The sequence below is a fragment of the Panthera pardus genome, unplaced genomic scaffold, assembly GCF_024362965.1.
Source record: "Panthera pardus isolate Hobbes unplaced genomic scaffold, ASM2436296v1 HiC_scaffold_21, whole genome shotgun sequence".
Lineage (NCBI taxonomy): Eukaryota > Metazoa > Chordata > Mammalia > Carnivora > Felidae > Panthera > Panthera pardus.
In genome coordinates, this window is record NW_026526777.1 from 57,957,400 (window position 1) to 57,972,865 (window position 15,466).

Sequence of the window (15,466 nt, forward strand, 5' to 3'; positions counted from 1 at the left end):
GTGAGCCCGGCGCGGGGCGCGGGGCGCGGGGCGGCGGGGCGGGCGGGCCCGAGCGGGACTGAGTTCCGGGCGGGGCGGGCGGGCACGCGCGCGCGCGCGCGCGCGGGGGCGCGACGGGGAGGGTCTCTACGCCCCTTCCCCCACGCCTCCCCGCCCCCACGGCGCTCTCCTTTCTCCGCGCCCCCCCCCCCCCCCGGCGGGTGGGAGCTGTGCTCCCGGCCGCGCTCCGCCAGCGGGTGGGGAGCCGGAGCTCTTTGTGGGAAGATCTTGGGGGCGCGTCCCTGCCCTGCGGCCGGGGGCTTCGGACTGGCTCTGCTCCCGGCCCGCCCCTTTTCTGCAGCGCCGCCCGCAGCCCCCTGGTACGACCCCCTGGAGGGGAGGGCATCCGTGCGTGCCCGGGACCCGGTCCGGAGGGGCTCCAGGCGGCGGGCTCACTCCTCCCTCGGGGATAGGCGTGGGGGGCTAAGCGGCGTCGTCCCCCTTTTGGAATCCGTGAGGACCAGGTGAGTCCCACCCTCCCAGTCGGGCTCAGGGCGCTGTGTCCCCGAGCCTGGGCGGGAGGCGCGCTCAGAAGTCGCCGGGCCGACCCTGGAGCGGCGCGATGGGCGCCTCCGCCGCCCCCACATCTGCCAGACCGAGAGTCGGTTAGCTTTGGGGGGACTTGGCCAGCCTCCTGGGCCAGACCTCAGCCCCGTGCAACCTCTTGACAAAGGCGTGGGAGATGAGAATGTCCGTTGGGGAACTGGGATGCTCTGGTGCGCTCCCGAGAGGTCTGCTTTCCAGTAACCACACGGCCGTGCGTTGGCATGACTTTGTATCGCATCTCTGTGGCTATTTTTGTTCGCTGTTGTACCTTTCATCCGTTTTTGCGAAGTGCTTTCCAAAGAAGGTCATTTGATCTTCCTCCCTGTGAAGTCGGGAGGTGGGGTGGTTTTGGAGGGAAAGGACCTCAGTGCCTTGATGTGTCCAATGGGGATGATGGTAACGACAGGCACGCCTATCTCAGCGTGTTCCTGGCTGGGGAGGATATCCCCGGGCCTCCTCCCCAGCCCGGCAGCGACCAGTTCAGTCCAGCCTTCCTCCCTGTCCCTGAAAATGAGCTGCCGGGGGCTACTGCATGGGGAAAAAGTGACTTTCCCTTACTGCAGCCATGAGACAGGTGAGGAGAGGCATTTCCCAGAGCTCAAGGCAGAAAGAGGAGGCAGGAGGGACCTCAGATCACACAGCCACGGGCTCTTCATCCACCTTTCTTTAAAACTGGGATTTGTGTCACCCCTTTCTGTCACTTCTCCCACAGCTCCCCTCTTGTTCTAGTCCACACCTATCTTATTTTGTAGTTGTAAGCTGTTTATAAGCACGATCGTATACACTTTTTAAAAATTTCATTCACTTAACAGCCCTGTGAAGTGCTATCAGCCCATTTTATAGGTGGAGAAACAGACTCAAGAGAGCTAAGTACTTGGCCCAGCAACAAGGAGCCAGAATCAAACTCAGGTTTTTTGACTTGGCAGTACTTTTAATGTCGACTCCGTCATCCAGGTGGGTCCTCGAACTCAGGACTTCTCCCTGTCCCAAAGCTCCACCGCCACGGCGGCGAGGAGATTAGGGACCCCCTCAAAGAGAGACCCGCTTGGCATTTTAGGAGCTAAATCCACGACCTCATGTACTCATATCCTTCTCTTTGCGTTGCAGCCCTGCATGGTGGGGGTATCAGAGACGAAGGAGGACCGTGTCGTCAGAGGGGTTGAGCTCTTTGTTTGGGTTCCGTGAAAGACAGCATGGGCTGAACTGGAACTGACCTACATGTCCGCCAAAGGAGGTAGGGTTCTGTAGTGTAAACTCTGCTGCGGGCTGGGCCAGTCAGGAGGCCTGCCTGTAGAGGAGGGCAGGCAGGCAGGTGGGCTGGTGGGGGGCACGCCTCCCCGTGAAGAGACAGCTCCAGCCCCTTGTTGCTTGACCTGAATTTGGGGGAGGAAGCTGTAAATTGTTACGGAAAAGGATCTCATGTTTTTAAAGCTAGTAACGAATTCAAACCCCTTTTCAAAATACGCAGGGCAAGCAGATTATAGGTGCCGGCTGGTCGTTGCCTGCAGACTGCCAGCCGACAGCCTCTGGGTTGGACCTTAGGAAGAAGTTGCTGTCATTCTAAGAAGCGATGAAGCGTGGCTGGGGTGGGGGGAGGGGCTGTCTTCTAGCTGTTTTCCTTTGAGAACCAAAAAAAGAAACGACAACAGAACTGGAGGTAGTTCAGTTTGGAGGGAGGACTGACTTAATGACTCAGCCCCTCATTCGTTCAGCCAGTGTCAGTCTCCTTGGAGTCTAGTCTTACGCCAAGAGAATGCTTGCAACTTGCTCGCTACCTGTTTCTGTGGCCAGTTACGGGCGCAGCAGGCGTTCAGGGCAGATGCGTTCGGGGGAAGCTGGGAGCCTAAAGGAAGGCGTTTTCTCTGTGATGGGGGGTAAGACATGAAGGGGGCACGTTCGGTGGTGTGTGTGTTTTTCACTCAAGTAACCGGTGAGAGAGCCCTGTATCCAGAGCACAATCTGAAGTCAGCCTGCCACTTAAAAACTGGCGTCCCTGGGTGAATAATAGAAAGCATATCGGGGCGCCTGGGTGGCTCGGTCGGTTGAGCATCTGACTTCGGCTCAGGTCACGATCTCGCGGTCCGTGAGTTCGAGCCCCGCGTCGGGCTCTGGGCTGATGGCTCAGAGCCTGGAGCCTGCTTCCGATTCTGTGTCTCCCTCTCTCTCTGCCCCTCCCCCGTTCATGCTCTGTCTCTCTTTATCTCAAAAATAAATAAAAACGTTAAAAAAATTTTTTTTTAAAAATAGAAAGCATATCTAGAGTGTGGTAGCTTTTTCATAAACATGAGTCATTATGAAAGATTTTTTAAAATATAGATGTGTATAGGAAAATAAAATATAGGACGTGTATAGGAAAATAAAGTTCCCTCCACTCCCTCTCCTCACCTCAGAGGTAACCACCGCAAATGTATTATTTTCTAGGCCTTCTTCAGGGCCTAAGTATATGCCCCCCGAGTCTGGAAATCCGGGTGAATATGCAATACATTGTTTATTGATACTTATATATTTTTTTAAGTTTATTTATTTTGAGAGACAGAGAGCAGGAGAGACGGAGAGGGAGAGAGAATCCCAGGCGGGCTCGAGGCAGGGATCGAACTCATGAACTGTGAGACCGTGGCCTGAGCCGAACCGAGAGTCAGACGCTTAACTGACTGAGCTACCCAGGCACCCCCCACCCATGTCTGTCCCCGAATGCAGCGTGAGCCCCCCCCGCACTTCCTGGAGGGAGCTCGGCCCCTCCCGGCTGGGTCCCGGGCACACACCGGGGGTTGTACAAGGGGGCTGCGGGCAGCGCTGGAGAAATGGGTCCAGCGGGGAGAAGGGCCTGTCCAAAGCCTCTGGCCGCAGGGCAGGGATGCACCCCCAAGATCTGGTGTACACGGGAGTATTTCTGGATAAAACCTATTCCTACAAGTGAAGCTGGTGAAGGTATGTTACTTTAAACATTTATTTAAGCAAAATTCCCTTTGTTTATTGGGATCTGGAGATGGTGCAGACAAGAGATTGAATTTATTTACTAACTTTTAGGTTTACTCGTTTGGGGATGGGTAGTATTTGGGGTACTGTATTTGGGGATAGGTAGTATTTCTAAAGCACGACATTCGGGGCGCCTGGGTGGCGCAGTCAGTTAAGCGTCCGACTTCAGCCAGGTCACGATCTCGCGGTCCATGAGTTCGAGCCCCGCGTCAGGCTCTGGGCTGATGGCTCGGAGCCCGGAGCCTGTTTCCGATTCTGTGTCTCCCTCTCTCTCTGACCCTCCCCCGTTCATGTTCTGTCTCTCTCTGTCCCAAAAATAAAATAAAAAACGTTGAAAAAAAAAATAAAAAAAAAAAACAAAAACAATAAAGCACGACATTCAAAGGGTATAAAAGGGTAGTATCTCCGTCCTATCTCAGCCCTCTCTTTCCCTATTTTGGATATAATGAATTTTGCCAGTTTTTGTGTATTCATCTAGAGTTAGCCTATGCATCTGTAGGCAAATAAAATGTGTCTTGTGTTTTCTCCCTCTAAAAGAAAAAAATACGGCAGCATACAATATACCCTATTCTGCTTATGGTCTTAAAACAAAGCAAAACAAAACCTATGTCTTCGAGATCATTCCGTACCAAAGTTCTGTGCATTTTAGGTTTTCCCAAGCTTACACTGAAAAAAAGCTTGGTCAATTTACACTCCTTCAAACTGCCCATGAAATCCTTTTCAGTTTTTCTGTTGAATTGTTTGTGATCTCATCAGTTTTTGAGGCTGTCTCTAAATCCTGGACTTTCTTTTCTTGTTAATAAATCAGATATTTTGCCTTTTATGTTTTCCTCCCTAGCTTTATGTAACTGTACCTTTGTGCAGAAGTGATGACTTTTTACATGATTGGGTCTGAATCACTTTTCTGTGACCCCCCCCCCCCCAAGTTTTTTGTTTTGCTTAGGAAGTCCTCTCCAATCGCAAGACTAACTTCTTACGTTTTCTTTTTCCTCTCTGTTCTCTTTGCTTTTTTTTTTCCCCCTCATTTAACACTATTTTAAAGTATTGTGTCTTTCCTATTCCCTTTTTTTTCAGGTTCCCTCCTCACTGACACCAGGGAAGACAGGGTTTGAATTTGCCTGTGAGCCTCGTTAGCCAATGTGGCATCCCTCTTGTCTTTCGTTTTTAGAGGGATCATTTTCATCGAGCGTTAAGGACGAGCTCTTCACTAGGCGGGGGAAGAGGGAGAGCTCTTCACTAGGCGGGGGAAGAGGGAGAATGGGCATTCCGACAGCGGACACGTTTCCGTGCAAAATCAGGGGAGCGAGGTACAGCAGTGGGTATATTTGGAGAACCATGAGTGAGCAATTCAGGAGGGCCTCAGTGGAGGGCGTGTCCGTGATAGGTTCTGCAGGTGGCCCAGCCTGGCATGGCGTGACCAGGTTGGTTAGGAGTCAGCCGGTCCAGCAACACTGGAGGGTGGGAAGGAGATGAGATAGAAATGTCCGGTAGTCATCGAGGGCAAAGATAGCGAGGCCCTGGGCCGGGGTAATGACAGTGGCCGATGAAGTTGAGTCAGAATTTAGGGAGGCACTACGTGTCCGTGACGGGGAACGGAAGTGACCAGCACGCGTTGCTTTACATACGGCATCTCACTGACACCTAGCAAGCCCGTATGAAAGAAGATCCAAGGCTCAGAAATGTTCACGAATCTCCCCCAGGTCCCGTGGCTCGTGTCATTCGGGGCCTTAGCCCCATCAGGACTACCTAGCAAGAGTACTCTCTGATGCCCTGGGTTTCTGTCTTGAGTGCTTGGGGCGGGTGGTGATGTTTTTTCTAGGATAGTGAAAAACACGAGGAATAGCATATGGAGGTGGTAGAAATGGTAGGAGCAGAGAGGACAAATTCCATTTTGCACATGTTCTAGCTGAGGTGCCTGGGTGTGGCAGGAAGGGAGTATGGGAGGAAACACCTACTAGGCGGGTGGATATGAATCTGGAGCTCTGAAGAGCGATGTAGATGGAGATTTCGGAGTCATCCCTGTTTACGGGGGTATAGAGAGCGCGTACAGAGAGAGAGGAGGTCTCAGTTGGGACTCTTCCTTCTACAAGTGGTGGAAAATCAATTCACACTGGCTTAAGCAGAAAGGAAAGTTATTGGCTCACATCACCAAAAAGCTCAAGAGTGGGGGCGCCTGGGTGACTCAGTTGGTCGAGCATCTGGCCCTTGATTTTGGCGCAGGTCATGATCCCGGGGTTGTGGGATTGAGCCCCGTGTCGGGCTCCCTGCCGAGCATGGAGTCTGCTTCGGGTTCTGTCTCTTTCTCTGTCCTTCCCTGCCCTCAAAACAAACAAACAAACAAACTTAAAAAAAAGCTCCAGAGTGTATCTGACTTCAGGCCTGGGTTCCAGGTTCAAATGATTTCATCAGGACTCACTTTCTTACCTGCTCTGGTCTCAGGCTCCCCGCTCACGATGGCTAGGGGGTGATGCCAGTGCGAATCCCGCGGGAGAGGGGAGCTGTCTGTCTCCCAGCTACCCCACCACCAGGCCCGTACGTCTCACAAACCGAGTCATAAAGTGGGTCAGAGGGGTTTGGAATGTGCTGATGGGCGAGGCATAAATCGTGTCACGTCCATGAAGACACATGAACTCCGGGTCTGGAAAGGGTGACTCTGCAGAGGAAACTCAGGGGCAACCCCCGGAGCAAAGGGAGCAGTTGATTTCCTCTGCAGACGGAGAAGGAGTGGCCCCTGGGCAGTAGTAGTGACACGGGTAGGGCGACTGCAGGTCAGTAAGCCTGGAAAGGAATAGAAGGAGGGAGAAGCAGGAGAGAGCGGCAGCGGGGGAGGGGGGCGTCTCAGAGGAAAATGACTTAGTCGAAGGCATCAGGTGCTGGGGGAGTTCAAGGAAGGACCCGTTGAATTTGGCGAGGAGGTCATCCTTGTCCAAAGCAAGACAGTCATTTATTTTTATATTTTATTTTTATTTTTGAGACAGAGAGACAGAGCATGAGTGGGGGAGGGGGAGAGAGAGAGAGAGAAAGAGAGAGAGAGAGGCACAGACTCTGAAGCAGGCTCCAGGCTCTGAGCTGTCAGCACAGAGCCCAAGCAGGGCTCGAACTCCAGAATGGCGAGATCATGACCTAGGCGGAAGTCAGACGCTCAACTGACTGACTGAGCCACCCAGGCGCCCCAAGACAGTCATTTATTTTACACTTGACTACGCCTGCCTTCTAGAGGATTCCTATTCCTGCCTGTCTCCTGCACTCCCCACCCAGTCCCGGGACGGCCAGGAAGGGCAGAGGTGTGGTGAGGGCAGTCAGGACATCCAGGCTCTGCCAGTAATTACATATGTGACTGAGCTTTGGTTTCATCGTCTGTAAGATAACACGGCTGTGCCGGGTTGCTCCTGTGGCCGCTCCTAGCTCTGAAAGGTTGGAGATAAACGCATCTGCTCATTTCAGACCGCTTCGTTACCATAACCCTTGTCCAAGCCTTCACCTGTTACCTGGGCTAACCGGTGTCCCTGCCTCTGTGCTCGCCCTACATCTGTTCTTTACCCTGTAGCAAGAGTGGTCCTTTAAAACAGGTCGGTCACATCCCTCCAGGGGCCTCCGTCACACATGGGCTCTCATCCATAGTCCTCACCACGGCCACGGAGTCCTCAGTAGTCTGCCCCTTACTGGGTAGTCTGCATGCCTTAAAGCTCATTCTGCCTCAGGGCCTTTGCACAGGCCCTTCCCTAGCCTGAAATTCCTTTGCACTGTTTTCTGTTCTGATCAGATGTCACCTGGAGAGACTTTCTGACTACCCACTCCCAGCCCAGTCACCCATTCCTTCTTCTTTCCCCTGGTAGCTTTCTTCATGGCACCTGGCACCATCTGGAATTATTTTGTATATTCATTGTCTATTTGTTTACCGTTTGTGTCCCCTTCCCTGTGAAGCTCGCACAAAGCTATACCCCACACAAAGCTCCAGGAGAGGAGAGCTTTTGGTACCTTGCTCCGTGCTGTGTCCCTGTGCTGTGTCCCAGCTTGGCACAGAGTAGGTATTCAGGAAACCTTCTTAGGGGTGGCTGAGTGAGGGCTGGGAAGGGGGAAGCAGGCAGTGCCCAGGAACCAGCAGCAGCGTGGTAAGAGTGGGAGGGGACATCCTTTATTCAGCAGGGCTATCTGTGACGGCATGTGTCTCAGATATGGTCAGCAGAAAAAAAGGATTCAGAAGTGATATTACTTTAAAACATGTAAAAATAGGGGCGCCTGGGTGGCTCAGTCAGTTCAGGGTCTGACTTCGGCTCAGGTCATGATCTTGCTGTTTCCGAGTTCGAGCCCCGCGTCGGGCTCCGTGCTACAGCTCGGAGCCCGGATCCTGCTTCGGGTTCGGTGTCTCCCTCTTTCTCTGCCCCTCCCCTGCTCACGCTCTGTCTCCCTCAAAAATAAATAAACATCAAAAAATTTTTTTACACGTTCAGAAATAACATTCTCAATTTTAGCGGTATGAGTTTAGCTAGTGTGCTGGGCTCCGGGAGGATTACGAATAAAACAAATGATCGAGAGTAAAAACCAATTAACATGATACCATTGTTTCTCTTGTGATGGAAGTAATCTTACCCTTATTCCCTGCATAGTTTTCATCTCTTCTTCTTGGAGCGCACATGCACACGCGCGCGTGTGTGTGTGTGTGTGCGTGCGTGCGTGCGTGCGTGTGTGTGTTTTAGGGAGAGAGTTGTTTTATTTTCCTTCGATCTGTTCGTCAAGTACATGCAGTAAACCCAAAGTACTGCGGTGGAACAGGATTTCTCAGGCTCCGTGCTGTCGACGTCTTGGGCTGGGTAATTCTTTGTTGTGGGGGCTGCCCTCTGCATCACGGGGTCTTTAGCAGTGTCCTTGGCCTTACATGCCAGAACTGTCCCCTGAGATGTGACACCCAAAAATGTCCCTGGGCATTTCCAGAGACTCCTCCCTGGGGTGGGAGGGGAGGCAGAGCGCCCTTCCTTTGAGAAACACTGATGTAAAATATTGGGGTAGTGACTGCGTTTGATTGTTACCTAGAGTCTTTGTGGGCATTTTCAGACCTTCCCCAGCCATCCTGACACTCCCTTAAAAAATGAGATTTTCTCTTTCAGGGTAGGGTGCTGTGCATGGAACCTCAGCTGAGGGCCCGCCACCCCGACTCAGCCGGGGCACTCGCATTGCTAGTCACTGAAGCGACTCCGGCTGGGCGGCAGCCCCCCCTCCTGCAGTGATGGAGCAGTCAGGTTCAAGTCCTGAAGCCCTGAGCACCGTCCCCGTGGAGCCCCAGCCATTTCCATTTGCAGTGCGTCCTTTGTCCTGTGTGTCATCCACTTAAGCGGTCAAGTGAAATGTCTTAGGCGGTCCTTAAAATTTGAAGGGGAGAGAAAAGAATGGAGTCTTCTTTTCGTATCTTAAGTAGCTTAAACATTTTTTGAGTTTTATTCCCTGACAGCCAGGCCACTACCTGCTTTCACAGGTTTCCACGTACATTGCTTTTTCCTGGTACGAAATGACCCCCCAGTAAGTCCAGTGACTGTCCGTCACCACACACAGTTACTCACTATATTCCCTATGCTGCACATTACATCTCAGTGACTTGACTTCTTCTGTGACTAGAAGTTTGTGCCCCTTAATCCCCTTCGCCTGTTTCGCCGGCCCCTCCAGCCTCCCCGCCCTGCTAGCCCACGGTTTCCCCGTCTGAGTCTGTTTCTGCTTCGTGGGTGTGTGTTGTTTTGCTTTTAGATCGCACGTAGAAGTGAAGTTCTGTGACCTTTTCTTTCTCTGACTTAGCTCATGTAGCGTAATGCCCTCTGCGTCCATCCGTGTTGTCTCAGACGGCAAGATGTCATTCTTTTTTACGGTGGAGCACTCTTCCGTTATTTCTGTATGTGCTGTGTCTTCCTTACCCCATTCATCGGTGGGTGGCCGCTTGGGCGCTTCTGTATCTTGCCTCTTGCAAATAATGCTACAGTCAACGTAAAGGTGCGCAGTTCTCTTTGAATTGGTGTTTCCGTCTTCTTCAGGTAAATGCCCCAAAGTGGAATTGCCGGAACGTGTAGTAGTGCGATTTTTATTTTTTGAGGACCCCTCCGCCCCCGCCGCCCCATACTGTTTTCCATAGTGGCCGCATCAGTTTATATTCCCACCCACAGGGTGCGAGGTTTCCCGTATTTCCACACTCCTCGCCAGCGCCTGTTTTTGTCTTCTTGATAACTAACCGTTCTGAAGGGTGTGAGGCGATCGCTCCTTGTGGTTTTGATTTGCTCTGATGCTGAGTGACGCCGAGCATCTTTTCACGTGCCTCTTGCCGTCCGGCTGTCATCTGCAGAATAATGTCTGCTCCAGTCCTTTGCCCGTTTTGTAATCAGGCTGTTTGGTTTTTTGACGTTAAGCTGTGTCTGTGTATTTCGGATATGAAGCCCTTGATGATTTGCAACTAGGATTGCTGTGGGTTGCCTTGTTGATGGTTTCCTTCCCTGTGCAGAAGCTTTTTAGTGTGGTGTAGCCCCATGTAGTTAACTTCAGTTGTTCTTGGCCTGAAGTGACTGCTTTAGGAAGCTACTGCTTATTACATGTAGGGGATGAATCACTGGATTCTACTCCTGAAATCGTTATTGCACTGTATGCTAACTAACTTGGATGTAAATTAAAAAATTAATAAATTACGGGGCGCCTGAGTGGCTCAGCCGGTTGAGCGTCCGACTTCGTTCGGCTCACATCATGATCTCACGGTTCGTGAGTTCCAGCCCCCGCGTCGGGCTCTGGGCTGACAGCTCAGAGCCTGGAGCCCGCGTCAGATTCTGTGTCTCCCTCCGTCTGCCCCTCCGCTGTTTGCACTCTGTCTCTCGCATTGTCTCAAAAGTAAATAAACATAAAAAAAAAAAAAACAATTAAAAAAAAAAAGATACTGCTTAGACTAGCGTGAAAGAACTTACTGCCTGTGTTTCCTTCTAAGAGTTTTACGTTTCAGTTTTAGGTTTCGGTTCTTACATTTATGTCCTTAATCCATTGGGTCCATTTTAGGGTTCGTTGTTTTAGTTCTGTGAAAGATGACATTGCTTTTTTTTTTTTCCCTGTGGTATTTTGATGGAGATTGCATTGAATCTCTAGATTGTTTGGGTGGCATGGATGTTTTAACAGTGTTAATTCTTCCAGTCCGTGAGCATGGTACATCTCTACATTTATTTGTGTCATCTGAAGATGATTCTTTCATCAGTGTTTTATCGTTTTCGGGGTAAAGGTCTTTCAGCTCCTTGGTTAAATTTATTCTGAGGTATTTTATTGTTTTTGATGCAGTTATAAATGGGATTTTGTTTTTAAATGTTTATTTTTGAGAGAGAGAGAGAGTGCAAGCAGGGGAGGGGCAGAGGGAGAGAGGGAGACCCAGAATCCAAAGCAGGCTCCAGGCTCTGAGCTGTCAGCACAGAGCCCGACGCGGGGCTCGAACTCACGAACCGCAAGATCATGACCCGGGCCGAAGTCGGACGCTCAACCGACTGAGCCACTCAGGCACCCCTAAATGGGATTTTTTTTTTAATTTCCCTTTTTGATAGCTCATTATTAGTGTATAGAAATGCACCTGACTTCTGTATGTTAATTTGTATCCTGTGAATTTACTGAATTTATTAGTTTTAATAGTTTTTTGGTGGAGGGGTGCCTGGGTGGCTCAGTCAGTTAAGCATCTGACTTTGGCTCAGGTCAGGATCTCATGGTTTGTGAATTCCAAGGCCCGCATCAGGCTCTGCGCTGATAGCTCAGAGCCTGCTTGGGCTTCTCTCTCTCTCCCTCTCTCTGCCCTTCCCTGACTTGTGCTTTCTCTCTCTTTCTCAAAATAAATAAATAAACTTAAAAAAATATTTTTTTTGGTGGAGTCTTAAGAGCTTTCTATATATAGTATCATGTCATCTGCCAATAGTGAGTTTTACCTTTTCCTTTTCAATTTGAATGCCTTTTATTTCTTTCCATTGCCTAGCTGCTGTGGCTAGGTCATACATTCCTCTGGACGATCACATAAAGTAGGTTAATTCTACTGTCTCTTTCCTCATGGAGAATTTCAGGCTCAGAGAGGTTAGGAGACATGCACATGGTCATGTGAAATTCAAACCTAGGTTTCGTCAGGATTCCAGAAACGATTTTTTTCTACTGAATATCAGATCGAAGTAGATATTAAAGAGTAGGGGGCATATAAAATATTTTCTCCCACATGCAAAGTGCTGTTGGGAATACAAAGGGGAAACTGAAGAATTAATAAGCTTCCTGGAGGAGGAAGTCTCCTTACCTAAAATGAAAACTCGTGTTAAGACAGGCATGTCTGAGAGGATAACGAACGTGTAAAAGGAAAACTTGACATGGTAAGAGGTAGGAAGGGTCACTGTGAGGGTGGAATGTTCCAGAAAGGTTTTTTTCAGAATTTTGCTCTTGATGTAGATGGACCTTGAGCTAGATGTTATTCACGTAAGTGGCAGTGAGGAGGTCAGGGGCCTGGAATGGGTTATCGTAGTGATCTCCAAGCTTTTCCAGGGTGCGTGGATCCACCTCCCCTGCCCCCACCTAAAAAAAAAAAGTTTATTATTTTGAGAGAGAGGGAGAGAGAATCCCAGCCGACCCAGGGCTTGATCCCAAGAACCGTGAGATCTTGACCTGAGCTGAAATCAAGAGTCAGACGCCTGAGCCACCCAGGAGCCCCGATCTGCCTCCCCTTTTAATATCACTTCAGCTGGAGAACACGTGTTGCTTCAAATACAAAAAGTTGCTTTGAATCAATAACTATGTGAAAACGAATTTTAATTGTATTGACCACAGTAGCACCTATAGACATTTGAAGCATAATAGTTCACGTGTGTGCGAGACATTATTTATTTGGTCCACAGTTAACTGCCACCTGCAGTTTGGGAATTCATGACTTAGAGGATGTGTGATAGGATAGTTTATAGAGGAAATAAAAGTTAAAGAATCAAGGTAGCCAAGAACAAGTAACACTCTGCCTTGTTTTACAGGCCTGTGCAGATATCTTCTGCACATGTACCTGTAGTCTCTTCAAAAGGTTCTTACTTTCTAAGCTTGGCCTTTTGGAAATTGTTAGACGTCCGGTATACATTTAACTGCTACATCCAGCGTTCTGGTGGCATAAAATTCAGTGGGGCTCAACAACCTTAGCTTTTAAATTCAGCAGTTTCCCTCTTACTACTTAAAAAATACTAAAATTAGATACTGAGCTCTGAGCTGTTTCAGGGATCCCTGTTTTTCTGGAACATGCTAGAGTTACCTAAGCCGTATACATACAGTTCTTACGTTACTTACATCGTAGAGTGTTGAGAAGTAGAAAATCACCTGTCCCCAAAGGCACAGGAGGAAATGACGTATATGTATGACAGAGGCCTTAGTTGGAGATCTTTGCACTGACGCGCTCCCCCGAGATGTTATTTGCTCTTGCAGAATATTTGCAGACTTTTAATAAGCTAGACGAGGAAAACTGTAGTTAAGTATACTTTGTGTAGGAAAAGGGGAAGCAGAAAGTTGAAAAAAGTTGCAGAGAAAGTGTAAGAAGGAAGTAGAGAATTTAAAGGCGCATCTGGTGTAAGAGGATATACCCTTACCTCACCTAACTGGAGGGAATCACTGTATTTCTGATCCTGCATCGATGGCTCACGGTGGAAATTCACCTGCTGAGTCACTGGGCGAGTGTAACAGTCTTCCCTGAGGTTTCAGAAGAAGGCAGTTGCATTAGAATTGATCTCTAAGGTCTTTTCCAAATCAAAATTCCATTTATCTTGGTACTTAATGGCCTTGCGCCATCGTCATGAAAATTACTATGTTTCGTGTCCTTTGTTTTAAAATATACAGAAACGTATGCTAGATTTTCATAATTTTGCTTAAAGGTTTAAAATAAAGAGTTTTGCTATTTTAAGGTGAAAAAAGCCCCATCAATTCATAAAACTCAGCTATCCAACATGAGGCATTTCCAAGGATTAGCTCAGCTTTTAGTGCCCTTTTGGAAGAGAACTTTTTTTTTTTTTTAATTTAAAAAAAAATTTTTTTTTAAACATTTTTATTTATTTTTGAGACAGGGAGAGACAGAGCATGAACAGGGGAGGGTCAGAGAGAGGGAGACACAGAATCTGAAACAGGCTCCAGGCTCTGAGCCGTCAGCACAGAGCCCGACACGGGGCTCAAACTCACGGACCGCGAGATCATGACCTGAGCCGAAGTCGGCCGCTCAACCGACTGAGCCACCCAGGCGCCCCTGGAAGCGAACTTTTTAGTGGAGGCCCTCTCTTCCTACTGCTTAGAGTCTTTGACTCTGTATAGAGTTATCATGGAAAAGGGCGAACGAGTTAGGATCACTGTGGGGTCGAGGGGAAGGGGACGGGGCAGGTGGGAGAAGAAGACGGACAGATGGACGAAGACCCCACGGCACCAGTTCTTACCAGCAATCGGATTGCACCGTAACATTCACGCACAGCAGGGTTTGCCTTCCTCTGCGTCGCTCTTCTCACCTTTGACCTACGTGTCAAGTTAGCGTTCCTCTACGTGGCGCGCAGGGGAGACTGTACTACAAGGACTTAACCAAAAAGTGGTTGACTGGCATGCCTGGGCACGGAGGCCTCGCAGTTCGGTATGTGGTTTGGGCCACAAACTGATTGCATTGGGACTTCCAGCTACCTGGTCAGAAGGTGGCTGCCTCACTTGTGAGCATCGGGTTTGAGTTCCAGTCGGGAGGGAGGGGAAAGGAAAAAGGGCGGGAGCCATAGCTGGGTCTGTCCCCCAGGAAGTGGATAGCCTTTGGCCACGTTGTAGACATTTGTTGATTGAAACTGGGTCTGATGGCCGCTCAGGCTGTGTATAGGGAGTCTGTTTTCGTGGGCACGTTTAGTGCCCCGTGTCAAGTGAGAGTTGTGTTGAGAGGGGAAAGGGGGTATCGACTGGATAATGAATAGTGGCTGCTGTGTCTACAGAGCCAGAAATGCCTGCTGTGCCAGGATGCCCAGTGTCCCGTGGCTCATTCATATATTCAGTTATTTATCACGTATATTGTGTACCTGTTCGTTGTCAGTCACTGTTCTGGATGCCAGTGAAGAAATTCGTAGGCCAGAATTCCTTGCACTCATGGAGCATACGGTTTCGTGGGAGAGAAAGGCATTAACAGATTAACGAGTATGTACATGTGCACTAAGGAGAAAAAGTAAGGAAGAGAATGGGGCCACAGAGTATGGGAGAGGGGTATGAAAGGTAGTGTGCGGGTGGGAATGCCATGCCAAAAAGGTGATTGAAGTTAAGACTTCGAGTGGGAGAGCAACCTACAAAGAACTCTGGGCTGAGGGCATTCCGGGCATAGGAAGCAGCAAGTACAAAGGCCCTGAGGTAGATGCATGCTTGATGTGTCTGTGAAATAGTGAGGAAGCCAGTGTGGTTGGAGTGGGTGTAAAAAGCGATTTTTATTATGAGGTTGGAGCAGTAAGGGAGAGCCGGATCACGTAGGAAACTGCGGGGCATGTTCTCAGTGATCTGGGGATCCTTTTTGGCGTTCTGAATAAAGCCGTGGCTTGCTCATTTGTTCTGACCTCTGTTTGAACAGGCTCATCTGGGGACTGTGTTGAGAATGGGGGCAGTGGCAGACGCAGGTAGGCCAGCGAGGAAGCTATTTTAGTAATCCCGAGAAGATACAACAAAGCCTGGGCGGGAGTGATGGTAGCAGAGATAGTCAGACATAGTTGAATTCTAGAAACATTTCAAAATTAGAGCCCGTAGATTTGTTCATGAACCAGATAGGAGAAGCGAGAGAAGGTGAGGAGTCAGGAGTGACTCCCAGGTTTAGGGCCTGGGAGGATGGGGGAACCACAACAGGAGATGAGGAAGAATGTGGAAAGGGCAGGTCTGAGAGATTTGAAGTCTGGTTTCGGATGTGCTAGGC

General features: G+C 49.6%; 1 protein-coding gene across 12 annotated transcripts in view; it reads left to right on the top strand.

Annotated features, from left to right (window-relative positions):
• Positions 1-15,466, top strand: part of GPR161 (G protein-coupled receptor 161) — a 59,383-nt gene that overhangs the window by 813 nt on the left and 43,104 nt on the right. For 10 of the 12 annotated variants that reach the window (XM_053909333.1, XM_053909334.1, XM_053909341.1 and 7 more), the window contains exon 2: positions 1,693-1,819. In XM_053909333.1, coding sequence (XP_053765308.1) covers positions 1,804-1,819 — 16 coding nt within the window. In that variant the 5' untranslated portion in view covers positions 1,693-1,803. The other 2 variants (XM_053909332.1, XM_053909331.1) reach the window with 2 other exon arrangements.